An 18,824-nucleotide genomic window follows, 5' to 3' on the forward strand; every position below is an offset into this window, starting at 1 on the left:
ATATTGTGGGCTTCCCTGGTGGCGCAGTGGTTGAGAGTCCGCCTGCCGATGCAGGGGACACGGGTTCGTGCCCCGGTCCGGGAAGATCCCACATGCCGCAGAGCAGCTGTGCCCGTGAGCCATGGCCGCTGAGCCTGCGCGTCTGGAGCCTGTGCTCTGCAATGGGAGAGGCCACAACAGTGAAAGGCCCGTGTACCGCAAAATAAATAAATAAATAAATATTGTCCTCAAGTCACTGAAAACAAAGCCAGGAATGCCTTGGGGTATTTTCAACTCTGCTGACTTTTGAAGAAATACAGTTCTCCAAATTAAAGCAAGAGCCAGTTGGTAAGCATCACCTATGTGTTCAAAGATAGGTCATGGGGAAAACAATGATCAATTAGACATTGTCCTTGCTTCCAAGAGATTTATGTTTAGTTAGGTTGTAATGGACTCTAATAAGGGTTTTTTAAATGATTGACAACATTGTCATTTTTCTTCTGCTTTGCAAATCTATAGAGTTTTAAACATTAATTGATATAAAACTTGCACCCAACAAATGAGGCCTTCAGAAAATGAAAAAAAAGAAAGTTTATAGATTCACATAATTTAATTATCTTAATCCCAATAATGCAATTACCATTAATAAACCTTTAAATTAGTTAATTATGTGCATTTAAAAAGGTGATTCTCACTTTTTAAAATTGGATTTGCAGGGGAGAGATAACTGGGGGATGTCTCACTGTTGGACAGAGGAGTTGTCAGAATAGCCTTGAGCTGACAAATGCAGGAGTGGCCTCTCTTCCCTAGGGAAAGTGTGTGAGAGTTCAGAATTTATGTCCTCATACTTGCTGAATGCCCTAGGAGGACGATTTCACAGTTCATACCACACATACACACACACACACACACACACACACACACAAATCGTTCCTTTTCCCACTTCAGTTAAAAATAAGTTTGGGGGGGAAGGGGAAGCTGGGATGAAGTGAGAGAGTGGCATGGACATATATACACTACCAAACGTAAAATAGATAGCTAGTGGGAAGCAGCTGCGTAACACAAGGAGATCAACTCGATGCTTTGTGAAGACCTAGGGGGGTGGGATAGGGAGGGTGGGAGGGAGGCTCAAGAGGGAGGGGATATGGGGATATATATATATATATATACAGCTGATTCACTTTGTTGTACAGCAGAAACTAATACAACATTGTAAAGCACTTATACTCCAATAAAGATGTGGGGGAAAAAAATGAGTTCAATGTGTGATACAAATGATTTTCTGTGTTTTGTGTGTGTGTTTTTTTTAACTTGGGCATAATTTCAACACATGGCAATTTGAGTGTGTAGCAGCCATAAAAAAATATGTAAAGGTATATGGCTAAAAGAGCAATGATGGATTGGCAGTTAAAGGCCCAGACAGTAAAGAAAAATTCTCAAATTATGAAGTACATTCCTCTTCATCTATTGATTCCGTGAGTTAAATGTTAGGTTGCATATTAATAACTAAATTTTAATAGTGATTTATGACTTACAGAGCATCTAAAATAGGTTTTCCAATGATCATTTAACACCAATATTGTGTCAACAATTATCATTTTTCTCATTTTTAGATAAAGAAACTGAGGGTAACAAGCATTTAGTGTCTTGGCCGGCTTCAGCATACTAAGAAGCTGGATCCAAAGTTGGTTGGTTCTCACATTAAGAACAAAGTTCCTTCCACTAACCTATCCCACCTCTAAGAGTAAGCAATGCTCAATACTTTAAGATGAGAAATAATATTTGAGGATGTTGACCATTCTCAGACTAAAAAGTTAGAATTTTCATTAAACACAAGTACAATTTTGCTTATTAATTTGAGTGATTAGTTTATACGGTGAGTTAAATAACTTACAAATCTGAAAAGCATCTTAGATAATATACCAGCCTGTATATGTCAAATTGTGAATGTATATATTATGATTAAGAACATAACTGGCAATCGTATTTCATTCCTACTTCAATTCTATTGTGAAAAATTATGTGCTGGTTTTTCTCTTTGTGAGAATGAACATTGTAATTATTTAAATATTTGCTGATTCTAGATTGGAATCAACTTGGCAGTAAAGTAGTTTGTCTAAGGAATGGGGTATTATAATCTGTAGGATTCTGAGTTCCCAAACTCAGCAAAACATAATAGAGTCATTATATGCTGGACACTGTTCTCAGTGTTTTTGTGTGTTACCTCACACGATCCTCCCAATATCCCTATGAGGTAAGACTGTACTCATCCCTATTTTATAGCTGAGAAAGCTGAAGGTTAAGTAACTTGCCCGAGTTCACACAGATAGTAAGTGGCAGAGCTAGAATCTGAACCCAGACAGTCTGGCTCCAGGAGAATTATAGATGTGACACTAAGTAATTATTTCACTAATAGTTATTTCCTCTTTGCTTCTTTCCTTCTCTTCTAAGTCCCATATTAGCTACACTGACATTTGTATCAGAGCCAAGAACATTATTTTTTTCCAACCAACATAACAGTGAGTAGGTAGGGAAATGACTACAACTCCTTTAACCCATCCCCTAATAATTAATTGAATCCAGGATATTAAGTGGCTAATTAGCACTAAGTAGAAATTCATTCATAGCACTGTGGTCTTAGTTTGCAGTTTAGAGGTGCTGAAGGGGCTATGAGAGGCAGCAGTGCTTCCAAACGACTCAAGTGGAACGTCTCTACCCTTATTCTTTTGATCAGAAAAACTCAACTTATTGAAGTTGTACTGCATTGGAAGATAGCAAGCTAGAAGGGAAGATTTTGAAGAAGAATATTCTCTGATTTGATTTTAAGCACTATCACTCTAGGATAACTTTACACTATCTCCAAGCCTCGGTGTCCTAATCAATCAGTAAAATGGGAATGACAAAGCTGGCCTTGAAATGTTGTGATGGAAGTAATGTGTGTAAAGTGCCAGGTACAACACATGGTAGATGTCAGTAGATGTTGTAACAATATATATCTTGGTTAACTTGGACCAGACCTAGTTGTGATCTCCATTTTTCTTTTCTTTTCTTTTTTTTTTTTTGGCCACACCCTGCAGCTTGCAGGATCTTAGTTCCCCAGCTGGGGATGGAACACACACTCCCTGCAGTGGAAGTGTGGAGTCCTAACCACTGGACCACCAGGGAAGTCTCCATTCTCTGTTTTTTGACACAACTAATTTAGGTTTAGGCCAGAATATGACTGATTAAACAGAATAAAAATCAGTTTACATTTCAGATGAGCAGCACACTAAGAAAAAAATCAATGACATTGACATTTTTGACTGCCAACCTCACAATATAGTTCCTTATTGACTCTATACAGACAAATGATTGCCTTAGGAAAGGACCTGCTTAGAATATTGTTTAACTTATTCAACAAAAGCTTTATCGAATTTTTTCTTGAAATGAAGAGGAAGAAAGGTAGTGAATATCAATTAGAATATCAGAGAAACTCTGGTATAATGTATATATTATCATCCAAACGAAGATGTTCCCATCAGAAAATAATCAATCCTGAATTTCTCCAAAAAGCAGAGCCTGAGACAAGGGTTTGTATGCAGTTTGTAAAGGAAAGTGATCTCAAGAAAAGGAGTAGACAACTAAAATAGTGAAAATGGAGCAGCATTTATTCACTGGCCCCATTCTTCTTTTGGGCAAAGCCTGTCTCATAGAGGGCTAAGGCTCCTGCACTTCCAGCTCAGATACACAACAGTGCCAGGTGGGTTTCTGTAGGTGAAGCATGCCTTAGTATGAGAACAACAGGAGACAGGAAAGCAAGAGATACTCATTCACGTGAGACAAGATACTGTCAAGCTACACCTGAGAGGTTGCCATAGCAATGGTTAGATTAAAGGCATCCAGAGAGGATGTAGGTGGCTGCTTCTATTTAGAGACTAGTTATGATTATCTCTACTGATATGTCATTCTACAAGACACAAAACCTCTATTCAAGTTTAGAAAACTTTTTTTTTTATGGTTGCCGAAATTTGGGAATCATATAGTGGCCCTTCTAGATGTGATTGACACCACTAATGTTTCCCATGCTACTGTTGATATTGTGTGCAACAGTAGAAAAGGAAAAAGGATCTTACCTGTTAACTAAAAGAGCTTCTTTTAACACTCAACAGGCATTATTATCCTAACCTGACAGAGCTATAACGACTCACAGGAATTCAGTAACAGGAATGGAGACATTTACCACACAGGAATTGAATGGAATGTCGTTTAGAGTAAATTCCTGCTTTGACATTCAAGGTTGAGAAAAACACATCTCAAATTGTTCTCAGAGGTAAAGAGGAAGTTGGAAAGTGATGACTAAGAAAAAGAGAATATAAGGAACTTGGACTAGATAATTATTCACAAGTTAAAATATTTACCTGAAGCTTGAAATATAATGTCATCAATGAAAAGGAAAGGATGGGCAACTATCCAGTAAATTAGAAGCTTTTTGAAACGTTCAGACGTTCATCTTTTTTTCTCAATATCTGAATAATTACAATCAGCAAGACAAAATTGCCAATTTGCCAGTGACAACTGTTATGAATCTCTTAAAAATAAGAATTCTAGAATGATCACTTCTACTTTTAAAGATCATTGAAGAAAAAAAGAGTAGTAAGGAAAGTATGCTAAATAAAAGGCTTGGAAACTTTTCCCACTGAATTTGTTTCCACACTGATTCACTCTTTCTATAGTAGATCACCCACTTCAGGTAAGATCTATTGATACTGACTAAGCTAAGAGGAAGTAACAAGTAAGTTAATCTGCTCTGAAGCAACACATATGTTACCTAAAATAACACATGAATTAATGATGTACGATATTTATTTAATTTTTTTCCAACTTCTCTTATGTGAACTTTGCTTTTAGAAAAAAAGCCATTTTGTATTTTTGAGAAATTGGTTGGTAATAAGGTTTCTCCTTGAATATTTATAACCATAGAAGATATTACATAAAGTATTTGATACCCAAAAAAGGAGAAGTAGAATCAATTGTATTTAGATATTCTTCCTCCCAATGATTATAGTCAGAGTAGTTTATTCGTCCAGGTTTGCTGTAAATTACTGTCACCTGGTACTAGGTTGTCCACCTACCCCTAACATCTTCTCTTCTGCTGGAGTTTGGGAATTGACTTACTTTGATAAGAAGCCCCTTTCCATATATTTGGCTCGCGCTTTCATAGCCAGGAATCAAAAAACTCCACTTGTTTTCATGTTATGTTCTGTGATTCATACCTGTCCACAACTCTTTCACAAGGATAAGGTAGTAAACAAAAAGTGATTATCAGAGGAAGAAATTAAAAATGGATAGGCAACTATATCATTCATTTATGCATTCATTCAGCTTATTATATCCTTATTATGTGTTTAGAACTGTTACTATACAGACTATAATAAATATGACCCTTACTTTCATGGTGCTTATAGTCTGGTACAGGAGATAAGATATGCACACAAATAACTAAGATAAAGTTGGAAAATAAGTGCCATAAGAGAGTTACAAATATGGGCGTCCAGCAGAGAAATAAATTGCTTCGCTATGTTATTAATCTTCCAGTGAGTAGGACAGGACTAAAATCTCTTGGCAGACAAGTGTAAAGAACACTCATCCCCCACCATCACCTCCAGGGGCATTCCATCTACCAACCAGACAATTTTAACCTACCATTGGACATCTCTATTTGAATATCTTATTAAGACTTCGAACTCACCATGTCCAAAATCAAGTTCATCACTTTCTCCCGAAACCATCTCCTCCTATCTTTCCATACGTCTGGTCCCAATCCATTTCCCTACTTCTATTATTCAAATAACACTCTACATCTCAGTCACTATCTCTCTCATAGCCAGTCAATAATATGGCGTCACAAACTTTCTATTTCTTTAAAGCTCTTCCCTAGACCCTTCTTTTCATTTTATTGACAGACTTTCAGACTTGGAATAACATTTGAACCATTTTCTTTAGCTTTTCTCTCTCCTGACTGCAATAGTCTAATGTATACCCTGTTGACAGATTAATCTTCTCAGTTTATGGTCCCAATCAGATAATTCCCATGCTCAAACACATTTAGAGAATCCAATATAATTAACTACCTGAGTCAATATTACTCATCCTGGTATTCAACATATCCTGAGGCTATATTTCCAACACTTAACCTCTGTCCAATCTGTGACGACCTTACATTTCTAGACTGGAACATACTGATGTTTTAAAGTTCCTATTCAAGAAATTCCATCCATCCAACCTGTTTCTCAAGTTTCAAAGTTTATCATAATTTCCACTTTTATATGAAGGCTTTTCTGATGTTCCTACACCCCAAACTAAGCTAGTTGTGAATTCTCCACAGCATTCTTTATTTACCACTTAAGACTTACGATAGAATCAAACTTGTAATTATTTGGCGCTCCTCTCTCCCCACCACTTCTAGGACAAGGGCTGAGTCACAGTGATCACTATAAACCTACAGCATCTAGCATAGTGTTTGTCTTAGAGGGTGTTCAATCCATTTTTTTTTCCATGACACTGAATGTTCAATCCCTAACAAATGAATTTCAACAAGCAATTAAATTCTTCTTCAGACACCAATAAAGTGACGTGTGTTCCTGCTTGCAGATGGCTAAAACATTTTAATCTTTCCTAAATTAATGTAAAGTTCAAAAAGCAAATGGCACTTGAAAAGTAAATTGCTTCCAGGGCCTCCTTTTTCTTGGAATCCTTCTTCGTTTAACTTTTCTCAGTCCTGACAGTCTAAAGCTCATCAGTCTAGACTTAAAAGCCAAAGGAGCTTAAAAGCCACGCAGGGGTCTGTTCAGTTTTAAATACAATTTAGAAAACCTTGGGAAAGAATGACAGTTCCTTTTCAAGAACCTCCCATACGTATTTCAATAGAACAGCTTTCCAAATTGGAAACTGTAAAATATTGTACCGCTCACCAAGTAATAAAGTCACTCACTGCCATGCAGAAAGATTTCCTTGGTTTTCACGAAGAGCACAAAAAACTATATTGTATTTATTTAAATCTGAAACTGACAAAAAAGACAGAAAGAGAAAGAAAAGTAGTCAATTTCTCTAAAAGATCATTATTTAGGAATAAATTACTATGCAAAAAAGCATGGATCTTCTTGACAACTTGTGAAGTTAAGGCAGATGAAATGCCTCCTTCTGTACTCCTATAATCAACTCTGCTGATGAGATATGATAAGCATTCTAAGCTTGGGGAACATATAAAGCTTTGAAATCAATGTGTTTCCGGTACAGGGGGTTAGGAAAAGAACATAATAAATCAGCTTAGGAAATGCTTCATTTCCTGAACCGTATCTGGGAAGGAAAACATAAAACAGGCAGAACCAGGTGCAAAAAAAATCATACACGTGGATGGGAAAATCTCTTCCAGTTCCTTGTAGGCCTCACTCCGATGGTCAATTTATGCTCCTGAGCCAGCACTTCTTTTTCTAGGATAAATGGGGTAGATTTTACAGACACTCGCCTTAAATTAACAAAGGCTCCCTGGCAGAGGTTGAAGGAGATAGTCATTATGTAACCGCTGTCTCTGCTCAAATAAGAAATTATCTTACTATTGACATATATACACTAATATGTATAAAATGGGTAACTAATAAGAACCTGCTGTATAAAAAAATAAATTAAAAGAAAAGAAATTATCTTACTTTGGTTAATAGTTCATTAGAAAGAAGACACTATTAATAGAGAGGTTGCGCTCATTACCAATGAGCTAAAGGACGCTGGTTTTATTCCTACAATGATCATAATAGAAAAATCTGCCAGGTCATCTCTGGGTTATCCTTCACCTTTCCAGCTTCCTTACGGTCAGGTTTTGTAGGCTACTTCTATTGATTCTATTCCACTTTGCTTTCTGAAGTACATGTAATCCATTCCTATCTATCTCTCCCATGCAAACTGAAGAGTTACTTATAAGCTAGTGCATTGATTTCTGTGTCATCTCATAAACATTCTTTATTTTTAAAAAATCAGAACTTTGTAACTCATCTAAGTTAAATTTTCTGGTCTTATACCCACTTCAGCTTAACCCTGGAAAGTCCCAGATGGATTGTAATCAATCGTATGTGATTTTGCAGTGTTTGGGCATTTGTACTAAATTTATATACATATTTTGAGAAATTAATGATAAATATTGTTCAAGAAGGACTGTGTTTATTTTTTCCTACCTAATCACTGCAAATGGAATTTTGTAAGCAGTGAAGTTTGAAAAGAACACATGCACAATAAAATTAGAATTGAGTTTTTTCCAGGGCTCCTCAGAGCCAGAATCAATGTGTCCCAACCGTGTTCTTTTATGATAGTTTGTACTTTAGTTTTCGCACCTATTAAATCTGTCTTATGTTAGATTTACATGCTTATTTCTCCCGATAGTGCATTTGCCACTGTGGGCAAGGACAATGTCTTAACTCATTTTTGTATTCCTTGCACTGCTGAATACATGGTGAGAGCCTAATAAATATTGATTAAATCTAATTGCTTACAGTAAATCCCTCCGGAAGGGTTAAAAGTCAAATGTAATAATTTCTTGCAACTGGTCATTAATATAGTCAGGGCTTATGTAGGTGCATATATATCCTTTATCTAAGTTTCAGAACCTGCAGTCAATGGGTAAGGTTTTTATGTCTATAAATTCCCTGAAACGTTATGCAAAGTATTGTACGTATGTGTGTAGATCTGTGTTAATTTCTAGAGCAAGCATCCATAAACTTTAATCAAGTGACTCTCCTCCATTCTCACCCTCACCGCTCAAGATATTAAGATTCACTTGCCCAGGCAGTTTTATCCAACCTCTCAATTTATCAGAGCCAAAAGATAGTTGGGACAAATATAGGCCAGCGTCTGCCGAGCAGTGTTTCTGATTACAGCCTTTCACCGGTACCTGACAATCTTGTTATTTCTAGACTTACGTCTGAAAAGAGCACGTTTTTGAGAAATAGTCCATTTTTAGCCAGCATTTGATCCCCAGATTGTTACTCTCTGAAAAGGCTATTGTATATTCCCGGTACCTTTACGATGCCATGGAACACACTTCAAGGCCGCTGCAGCAGCACTTTCCTTCCGTGAAAACAAACATCCTCTCTGCGGAGCCTTCTCCACGCATCCCCCCGTCCACGCACACACACTCAACTCAGCAAATGCACTGCTGCGTCTACTTCTCAGGGGAGGCTCCCTGAAGGTAAACTGAGGCTCAGAGCCGCCCACTAGTGATTTCTGATCCACACCGTCAGAACAATAAGAGAAAAGGGTACCTGCGTCGTCCAAACCGCTACAAAGACTGGACAGAAGAAGACAAAGTATGGTCCCTTGAAGCAGTTTCATGGTGCCTGTGGATCGTCACAGTGGCTCTTCTCTCCAGAGTCAGGCAGGGACAACTCCCTCCCAGCCTGGCAGGGCCTTCTTAGCAAATGGAAAAGGTGTGCTGGATTTGAACAGCCACTGCCCATGCCTACTTATTTCGGGGGCTCTGATAAAGAACAGGAGGAAATGCACACACTCCCTTTGGGAGTTCAGCAGAGAGGAGATTTATTGTTTCAGTCCCTTACAGGAACTTTTTTTTTTCTCTTCCTTTGGCAGCCACTTGTGTTTTTGTTACTACATTATTTTGTTCTTCTTCAACAAAAAGGTCAGGACGGGTTTTGAACAGAAAGAGATCTTTCTTGGGAATGGATCTTACAGGCTTTCTAACTTTTGTTTTGAAAGTATGTTTTGGAGTGTTTATAAAGGGGCCTTATTAAACAACGACTTGGTTTGGATAAAGAGGCTTTAATTGCCTGAGGGTTAAATTTGAGAGCAGAATCCACAAAGAATCAACTTTTCTTCTCTCTTTCCAACTTGAAAGCCAGATTAGTAAAGACCACCTTCTGGAGATAAGTGCAAAACTTTATTAAGTAGATCATGCTCTGACTTGAGTAAGTGAAAAGACTTCTTATCTGATGGCCAGGGAGGTTTTTCAGGATATTTCTAATAGAATTAAGTAAAGACACGTGAGTGCTCATGGCTCATTCCTGGTCTTATTGTTGGAATTCAATGAAGGAAAAGGAAAAAATACTTATAATACCCTGTGGATACTCTTCTCTAGGAAATGTGATGGGAATGGCACTGGGATGGAATGCCCTTGTAACAAGTCAATGAAGTAGGGAGAGATGGAGTCTTTGGACCAGAATGCCAATCAGGCAAGATACACTGTGTATTAAGGATCTCTTTGATGTTAATAGCAATTGATTAAAACATGGTGCTAATGCAGCCTCAGCCCTGACTAAAATCCCTGTGTGTGTGTGCCAAGTAATTCTACACTTCTCCCCAGCCACGGGCTACACGTCTAAACTCAGCCAATCGTCCTTTATATACCTTTAGGCATGAAGTCCCTGGACAAAAGAGTGTCAGTGGGTCAATATTAATTCATCTGTTCCGCCAAGAAAACTATTCCAAAAGTACACCTTTATCTGTTTATAAGGAGGACATACATTTCACTGCTGCACGGTGCAAGGAAGGACTTATTCCGAGAGTGGATAGAGCAAGTTGATTGATCAAAACACCCCAAAAACTAGGTTGTTTTATCCTAAGTTATACCAAGTCTCAGAAGAGCCTCTAAGTGTCTATTTTGTGTAAAAACCTAATTTTACCCTCTCTTCTAAGTAATTTTCTAAAACAGACTGCCTTTGGAGCTGTTACTTTATTTGTCATATCCTGGAGAGTATAAAGATAGCAATGTATGTGAATAGATGTCACATGTACTTTCCAGAAATAAATTGGGGTGTGGCCATGAACTCACAGTGGAGCCACTCACATTACCTCACTTCCTGCTCCTTGCTCTGCTTTAACTAGGGAGTTTTCAGCACACATGGTCAGTCCTGATGTTGGTCACAATCATTGTTGCAGGAATTCAATAGCATTTTGATTTCTTTGATTCTGATGCCTGACTGCTAGGCATTTCCGTGAAAAACATTAGATGCCTATTCCAAGAATGCTTGATAATAGAATATTATGTCCATTTAAAAGATAAGACCTGTAGATGAAGAAAATAAAAACAAAATCTGAGAAATGCATTTTTAAATGGTTAGGCAAAAGAAAAAAAGGAAAAATAGGAGTAATACATTTGGTCAGCTTTATCTTAATAGATCAGGGGTATCTTTAAGGTAAAAGAATTCACTGAAACAGTGGCGACTGCAAGAAGAGACAGATCAATGGTATAAAATAGAAAGTACAGACACAGAAATATATATAGCTATCTACATGTATACATAGGTATATTTGCCCATATGTGTGTGTGGAGAGATTAGATATAGATGAATTTAATATACAGCAAATGTGATGAGTAGAATGTATTATTTAATAGGTGATTTTTGACAGGTTTTTAACCATCTTAAAAAAATTAAAGTTAGCTATCTACTTCAAATACCAAAATAAATTTCTTATATGTTAAAGATTTAAACATAAAAAACAAAATTATAACATTCTAAAAGAGAACATGGGTGACTATTTGCATATAACTGGGGTAGAGAGGACATTTTATGCATAACTCCAAAAGCAGAATACATAAAAGAAAGACTTGATCTTTTTTCTTTCATAGGAATTAAAAGATTTTTGGCCCAACACACAAGATGAAAAGGCAAATGTAAAAGTTCATGAAAAAATAGTACATAATACAGATTTGATATCCTTCATATGAAAAGACCTTTTGCTAATCAATAATAAAACAATGACTTTGCACCTGAAAATAACAACATCATAGAAGAAAGAGAAGGCCAACAAAATGGAAAAGTATATTTATCTCAGTAGAAATTAAACACATGGATATTCAAGAACTGAGATAACAGATTTTTTTTTTTGCCTTTCCAATATAATTAGGTATATTTTCTGACAATACCCAGTTTTAATTAATGTTCAAGGAAAGTTACTGTCTTATTCTTGGGGTATGACCTTTCAGGGGGGTGTGACCTGACAATATACATCAAGGTTATTGATACACCAAAACAATACACATCTATGTTAAAGAACCATACTCTTTGAACTTGCAATGATATGTTTAGGAACTTATTCTAAAAAGGAAGATGCTCATTAAAGTTTATGTTATTATAAACACTTGTCAGGGACATTAATTATTGGGGAATAAGATGGAATATTCTGCCACAAAATAGTATTAAAAATTTTTTTATGGATGTGGAAACACCTTCATGATATTTTGTTGCATGTATCTATGCATTTGTATGTACATATACATATATACATATGTGTGAATACATACATGTATTTAAAATAGAAAATGTTAACAGTGCTTATATTCTGGCAGCGAATTGTGGATGGTTTCTATCTTGTATTTTTTTATTTTTCTTAAAAACATTTTCAGAGTAAAACGTATTATCTCTATCATAAAACAAAACAAAACAAAGCTTTTGTTTGACCTGATACTTTTTGTTTAATTTAATATTTTGAGGGAATATTTATACAAACATTTTGTATTCTAACCTACTTGAATGTTTTCATTATTTGGAAGTGTGTGATTTAAGAGCACTTTATTAACAGAAAACCTGTGAAGAGAACTAAACCACTACAAACTAATCTGAGAAATGAAAAGATGTTTTTGCTTTTGTTTTTTTCACAATTCGTCCTCTGCATTCTTGTTGAATCTGAGAGATAAGCTGTTGTGAGGTCGTGCAAGAGCAATCTCAGAATTCTTTACCAGCACATCTCAAGGTTTGCAATTGACATCTTTGACACTGAAGAAATTGTATAGTGAAGACTCCAACACTGATGGGCATACTTTAACTTGTGTGGTGCTGAGAAGATTATTCAGCCGGCACCATTACTCAGCCCCAAATTAAACTTCCTCTCCATCCTTGCCTCCTTCCTCTCTCCTAGCGCGTCACTGAATAAAATCACCTAAAATGGTAGGAAGGCCAAAAGGTGATCATGGGGCTTCCCTGGTGGCGCAGTGGTTGAGAGTCCGCCTGCCGATGAGAGGGACACGGGTTCGTGCCCCGGTCCGGGACGATTCCACATGCTGCGCGCGGGCCGCTGGGCCTGCGCGCGTGTGCTCCGCAACGGGAGAGGCCACAACAGTGAGAGGCCCGCGTACCGCAAAAAAAAAAAAAAAAAAAAAAGGGATCATGAACTAGCAAAGAGCATGAGCTCTGTGTTCAATCCTGGCTCCTTCTTTTGGTCCTTCATGGCTCAACTGAATTACTTGGCCTCTTTATGCCTTGGTCTCCCCATGAAAAAAAGGGGATAATCACCATGGAAACTTCAAATGTGTTTAGAGAATTAAGTGAGATTCCAGAAAGTCTTCTAAAATTGTATATTAAAACAGACAAACCTTAACCTTGTAGTTTAGGCTAAAATAGATTGTCTTCGTTCCATGGTATGCTTTCAGGTTGTTCAGATTTTAAATAAACCATATTATTCCAAAGTGATTGACCAGTTTCCTAAGAAGTATTCCAATGATGAGAGTCCCAAAATATTGTTGACAGCAGATTAAACAGACTCCCAAATCTTATTTTTAGGAATTTATTCCATGTTCCACTTTTAAGTTTCTTTAAATATCAGGTCCTTTCTTCAGTGGAGAGAGAACCTAACAGATTCCTTTTGTTACTTGTCTATCTGAAACGGCAACTGGGGAATCTCCTGAAGGTATTGGGAACAGAGCTGAAGACAAACAGGCTCATGGTCCTAGAGATATTAAGTCCCCCTCCAGCAAAGCCAAAATGGATATGAGGATCAATAGTGGGCGGGCCCAGTCATTTGGCCAAACTTATGTCAGTAAAATATCTTCCTCACTTACTGTATTTCTAATAATCAACTCCCAGTGGCCAAGGGCCAGTGCTATTTCATTATTGCTCAAGTTAAAAGAAGACACGGTAAGCTGATTTTTGAAGTTTCCAAAGAGCTTGTCTTTTACATTCTGCAGTGGTCCATTATAATTTTACACCTCAATATACAAAGACAATTCTCTCACCTCACACTAACTCCCTAACCTTATAGGGTTCAGTCTCTAAGTCTCGATATATAAGGGCATAAATATGGGAAAATTGTAAAAGCACAGTCGCTCATGGATAAGATATTCAAAAAAGTTACTTTAGTACAATTCTTAGTAACATTATCATTTGTCAGGAATCCCCTTGACAAATGGTGAATGAGCTTGCATGTCAAAAGTAGAAATGACTGGGGCTCATTACTCTGTAAGGCAGTTCTCCTGTTGGGCCACGCTTCTTGTTAAAAAGTTCAATCACCATTTCTCATCCTTATCTGTCTTAAGAAGCTTTGGAAATCATTGTCATAAATTGTTTTTTTTGTGTACAAAACTGAGCTTAAGGGTTTTTTCCATTAATCATATTAATAAGGATATGAGATTTTTATAAGCACTTTTGGGGAATAAGATAGAATATAATTCATTTAATTATATCTAATGAAGCACAGGTATGATTACTTCCTTGGAGTTCTGTAATATGTAAATGAACTCAGAAATATTGATAAATAAGCAAATATAAAGTGCTTCATTATTTACTCAACTTTCCATTTAGCTCAGCTGTTACCACATACCCTATGTCCAAGATTTCTGCTCCGATGTCTTATTTTTGGTGTGCTAGAAATAGTATCTTAGGGAAATATTCTTTTCTTATGTCAAATGATACCTAATAAAAATTGAATGAGTAGTATATGCCAGGGATTTTTTACAGATATGTTCATACAAAAGTGTGACATAACCGAATGGCATCTAAGTGCTTTCACTTCATATATACTCCATCCAGCTTAACTAATTTACCTATTCAGATTTTACTCCTTTTTTCTACCCATTTTAGTTCTTATTCTGTTTCCCACATCCCTTTTTGCATTGTCCATCTCTGTGGCCATTTCGTAATACTCAAAGGAATCTTTCACAGGACTAGATCTGAAACAATTTAAAAGCATGATGAGGTGATTTATTTACTTTTCCCTTCCAAACTTCCAGACAAATGGAAGTTGAAGTTAATTCTCTAGAAACTGGGTTGTTTTTTCTCTGTTTTTCCAAATAAAGAAAGCCAACTGCAGGCACAGCTTTCTGGTATTCATAGAAACATATAAACTTAAAGTTAGAAATGGAGTGTCTGTACTGGTTCATTCCTCTTAATAAACCACTCTTTACACATAACTCAGTGAAAGAGTTACCTTACTAATGCCTCCTGGGCTACTCCCCCGGGGATTCAAGAAACTGCTGTTTGCTCTCTTTGTCTATTTTGTTCCCAATCCTCTTTGGTCATTCCCTCCCAGGATCCAGTCGATGCCCTTCATAATGGCCTCTACCTACTGATGTTTCAGTTTGGTTTCCCCTTGGATGCTGTATCCCAGATCAACATTTTACTAACCTGTGGAGAGATTTCCCAGATTATGATGTTCCATACACCCCACCCTGACTCTTGTCAAAACTGGCTGACGGGCTTCCCTGGTGGCGCAGTGGTTGAGAGTCCGCCTGCCGATGCAGGGGACACGGGTTCGTGCCCCGGTCCAGGAAGATCCCACATGCCGCGGAGCGGCTGGGCCCGTGAGCCATGGTTGCTGAGCCTGTGCGTCGGGAGCCTGTGCTCTGTAACGGGAGAAGCCACAACAGTGAGAGGCCCGCATACTGCAAAAATAAAAAATAAAAAAGCAGCAACAATATCTCAGAAACTCACTTTTACAGAATTTTTACTGCTTTACATTAAAATATAAATTCCATTAATTCCATTTATATTGTCAGCCTCACAGCTAATTAAGCCTGTCATGATCTTTTCAAGTGGCCATGTGGAAAGACATATTTAGTTTTTATGATTCTGAGCTCTTAAATCCCAAACATTCCAAACTGCCTTGAATAATTGTTCATGAACCCCTTTTAAATCTCATTATATTTGCATCCTGATTCATAGAACAAGAATAAAATACTGCCAACTCGTGAAGTAATGGTTATATTCAAAGTGGTTTTAGATTTTTTCCTTTCTATTTGGCCGAGGTGTTTTTGTGAACACTCAAATTTGAGACATGGTGACCAAGGTGTGATTCTATTAGAAGGGCATTCTATCTAATCAGTTTATAATACCATGTTTTGTTTTGTGCTGCCCAAATAATCTTCTAATAACACCTTTGCAACCCAAGTTGCAACCCAAGTTTTCTTGGGAAAAAAACAAAAACCAAAAACAACCAAAAAACATATTGACCCATAGGGCAAATGTCTCAGCTCCTTAGCAGTAATTATGTTCTATTAAATTACTAAATAAGCATTTGTGTTTTTCTCCAACCAGCTTCTTTGAGTGTAACTAGCTTGGTTTAATTCTCCAGATTCAACAAGTTTGAGTTTCTGGGGCTACAAAACTGAACGCTAGATACTGATCCATTGTGGCCCGACCACGTATTCCCTCTATGACAGCCCTGCCTGGGCATCACTGGAAAAGCAGTGTCTATTCCTTTGATTGATTTTCTTCATGATGAAAATAATGAAAAATGGAAGCTCCTGCTATACTAAACATATTTTCCCCTTTGATGTTCCAAGAGACAAAGATGTAGAAGACAAAATATGAGGCTCAGGACTAATGGCCCTTTAAGAGGCCATGTGGAACCTCTACTCTGCAGGAGGCCAGGCTTCCTCTCCACCTACTGTCCTTTCCACAGGCTTCATTCTGCATGAAACACCATACATTGATGAATGAAACTTCCACCAGAGACAGATCTGGGGGCAAAAGCAGATTTATCACAAAGCTAATGAAACTTATGTTTCAGAGACTTTCACATGCATATACTAATATCAAGGTTATCTAGGGGGGACTTAGCAAAGTTTTCATGTAGTTATATGTTTTTGCTATAAACTTTATAAAAGGAAGATGCTTTAGCTGAAATTAGTTAGGATTATTGTCTCTCTCTCCCTTGTCTCCCTTCCTCTTCTGCTGGGTAGCATTGGAATGGATATTATGAGGCTATGGCTTAGGGGAAATTGAGTTGGGAATTTAGTTAGGATTTGGTGACAGGTATTTTTTGTGGTTTACAGTCACTTCTATGTATTATTAAGTTGCTAGTTGCTTCAACGCACTACTGCCTTTCAGGAATGTCTTCACTGGTCACTGCATTGACAGGCCTTGCGCTGTACATGGATAGGCATGTGTCTGATTGTGATATGAATGCATTTGATAGCTCTTGGAACTGGAATTTTGTGGACTGTGGAAGCAAAATAATATTTGAAATGTATGGAGTCAAATGGTAGTTTGTGAATAATTCTAATCGTGAGATGCACCAAATTACATGCTGAACATGTGGTTCCTTTTGTTCCCTTCTGTCAGGAAAACAACAAATGCCACATATTCACATAAAAATGCAATGTAATTTTTTTCTTTTTTGATAAGAATCATGAGAAGTAGAATTTATCACGTTGCCAGTATCTCTTAGATTAGTAGCAGAAGTAGCAAGTATATATGTGTGCAGTCACAGGTTTAGACGTCTAAACTATAAGTAACCTAGAACAAATTTTGTTCAACCCAGCTAGAGAAAGAATGATTATCTTTCTCTTCTCCCTGTAGAAAATGATTTTACAAAATTTTTGTCATATGAGGAAGTGATCAAATATTACAAAGCCAAAATATGTAGAAAATAAGTATTACAGAACTGTGTTTTTTGTGACTTTTGTGATACTTGTTGGCTTTTAAAATACATCATCAGTTGTGCTTTTTCCCTCTCATTCTAAATGAATAATTGCCTTCATACCTTATATCCTTTCCTTAAAAATAACTATCACTTTTTAGAAGCTTCAGTTCCCACAAAATCTTTTTCTTGTCCTTCCTGGAGGAGCTAAATGGAGGACGTTAAAATGTCTAAAATATTCAACTAAAAAATAATATGGTTCTGGAAAAATGTCTCTAAATCTGTACAGGTAGCATGAAACTGTACCAGTTCTCTGTTTTTCATTTTCATTCTCTCTCTCTCTCTTTCTCTCTAACACACACACACACGCACGCACACACACACACACACACACACAGAGGCTGTCTTGGCTTTTCATACTTTAGAGAACAGAACAGACATTCTCTACATTCAACATTGTAATTTGCATAGATAATCACTAAGCCTCAGTGAGGGAATTCTACAGTAACTTTGTTTTCTTGTTTCCCCAAAAGACCAAATAATACTTCCCCTCTATTGACTCCAAATCTACTTGGAAAGATCACTCTTCTCAAGCCTTTATGTCTCTAAACAATGTTTACCTGCTCTGGGCTCCTGAGAGAAAATCTTTAAACTCCTCTTATGTTTCTGAGCAGTTGTCCTTGATTACTTATGCTGCACATGCTAACTAAGAACGCAACTCAAAATCGTGTGGAAGAAAGGCTCTGTTCTCTCTGAGAAAACCAGAAGGAAGATATTCCTTGATCAGATGAATAGATCATATATAACTAAATCTACAAAACTACTGACTGGATTTATTTTTATTTTTTTGTACAAAGTCTTTGAAGTAAAGGAAAAACATTTAGCTGGATGAGTTTATGCTAATAAACTTGCGAGGTCCTCATTTGGTATAACACTCATACTAAAGTCTCAGAAGCTAACTAGGTCAGTGTTAGGCTCTGAACCAGCATCCCTGCTCTTGGTCCAGTGCTTTTCTGGTTATACTCCTATTCTCTGTCCAGAACTCCAGCAAGAGACGGTAGGTCTAAAATAGCAATGGATTAAGGTTCAGCATCACAAAATAAACCCAGGGGGCTTCCCTGGTGGCGCAGTGGTTGAGAGTCCGCCTGCCGATGCAGGGGACGCGGGTTCGTGCCCTGGTCCGGGAGGATCCCACATGCCGCGGAGCGGCTGGGCACATGAGCCGTGGCCGC

The 18,824-nt window shown here is 37.4% G+C and overlaps 1 protein-coding gene across 1 annotated transcript in view; it reads right to left on the reverse strand.

Moving 5' to 3' along the window:
* EMCN (endomucin) overlaps positions 1 to 9,470 on the reverse strand; it is a 94,813-nt gene extending 85,343 nt beyond the window's left edge. The window contains exon 1 of the mRNA XM_029235437.1: positions 9,267 to 9,470. Within this exon, the coding sequence (XP_029091270.1) occupies positions 9,267 to 9,336 (70 nt within the window). The 5' untranslated portion in view covers positions 9,337 to 9,470. The remainder of the gene's footprint in view (positions 1 to 9,266) is intronic.
* Between the last annotated feature and the right edge of the window lie 9,354 nt (positions 9,471 to 18,824).

Source organism: Monodon monoceros, unplaced genomic scaffold (genome assembly GCF_005190385.1).
Source record: "Monodon monoceros isolate NGI ecotype Baffin Bay Population unplaced genomic scaffold, NGI_Narwhal_1 Super_Scaffold_20, whole genome shotgun sequence".
Lineage (NCBI taxonomy): Eukaryota > Metazoa > Chordata > Mammalia > Artiodactyla > Monodontidae > Monodon > Monodon monoceros.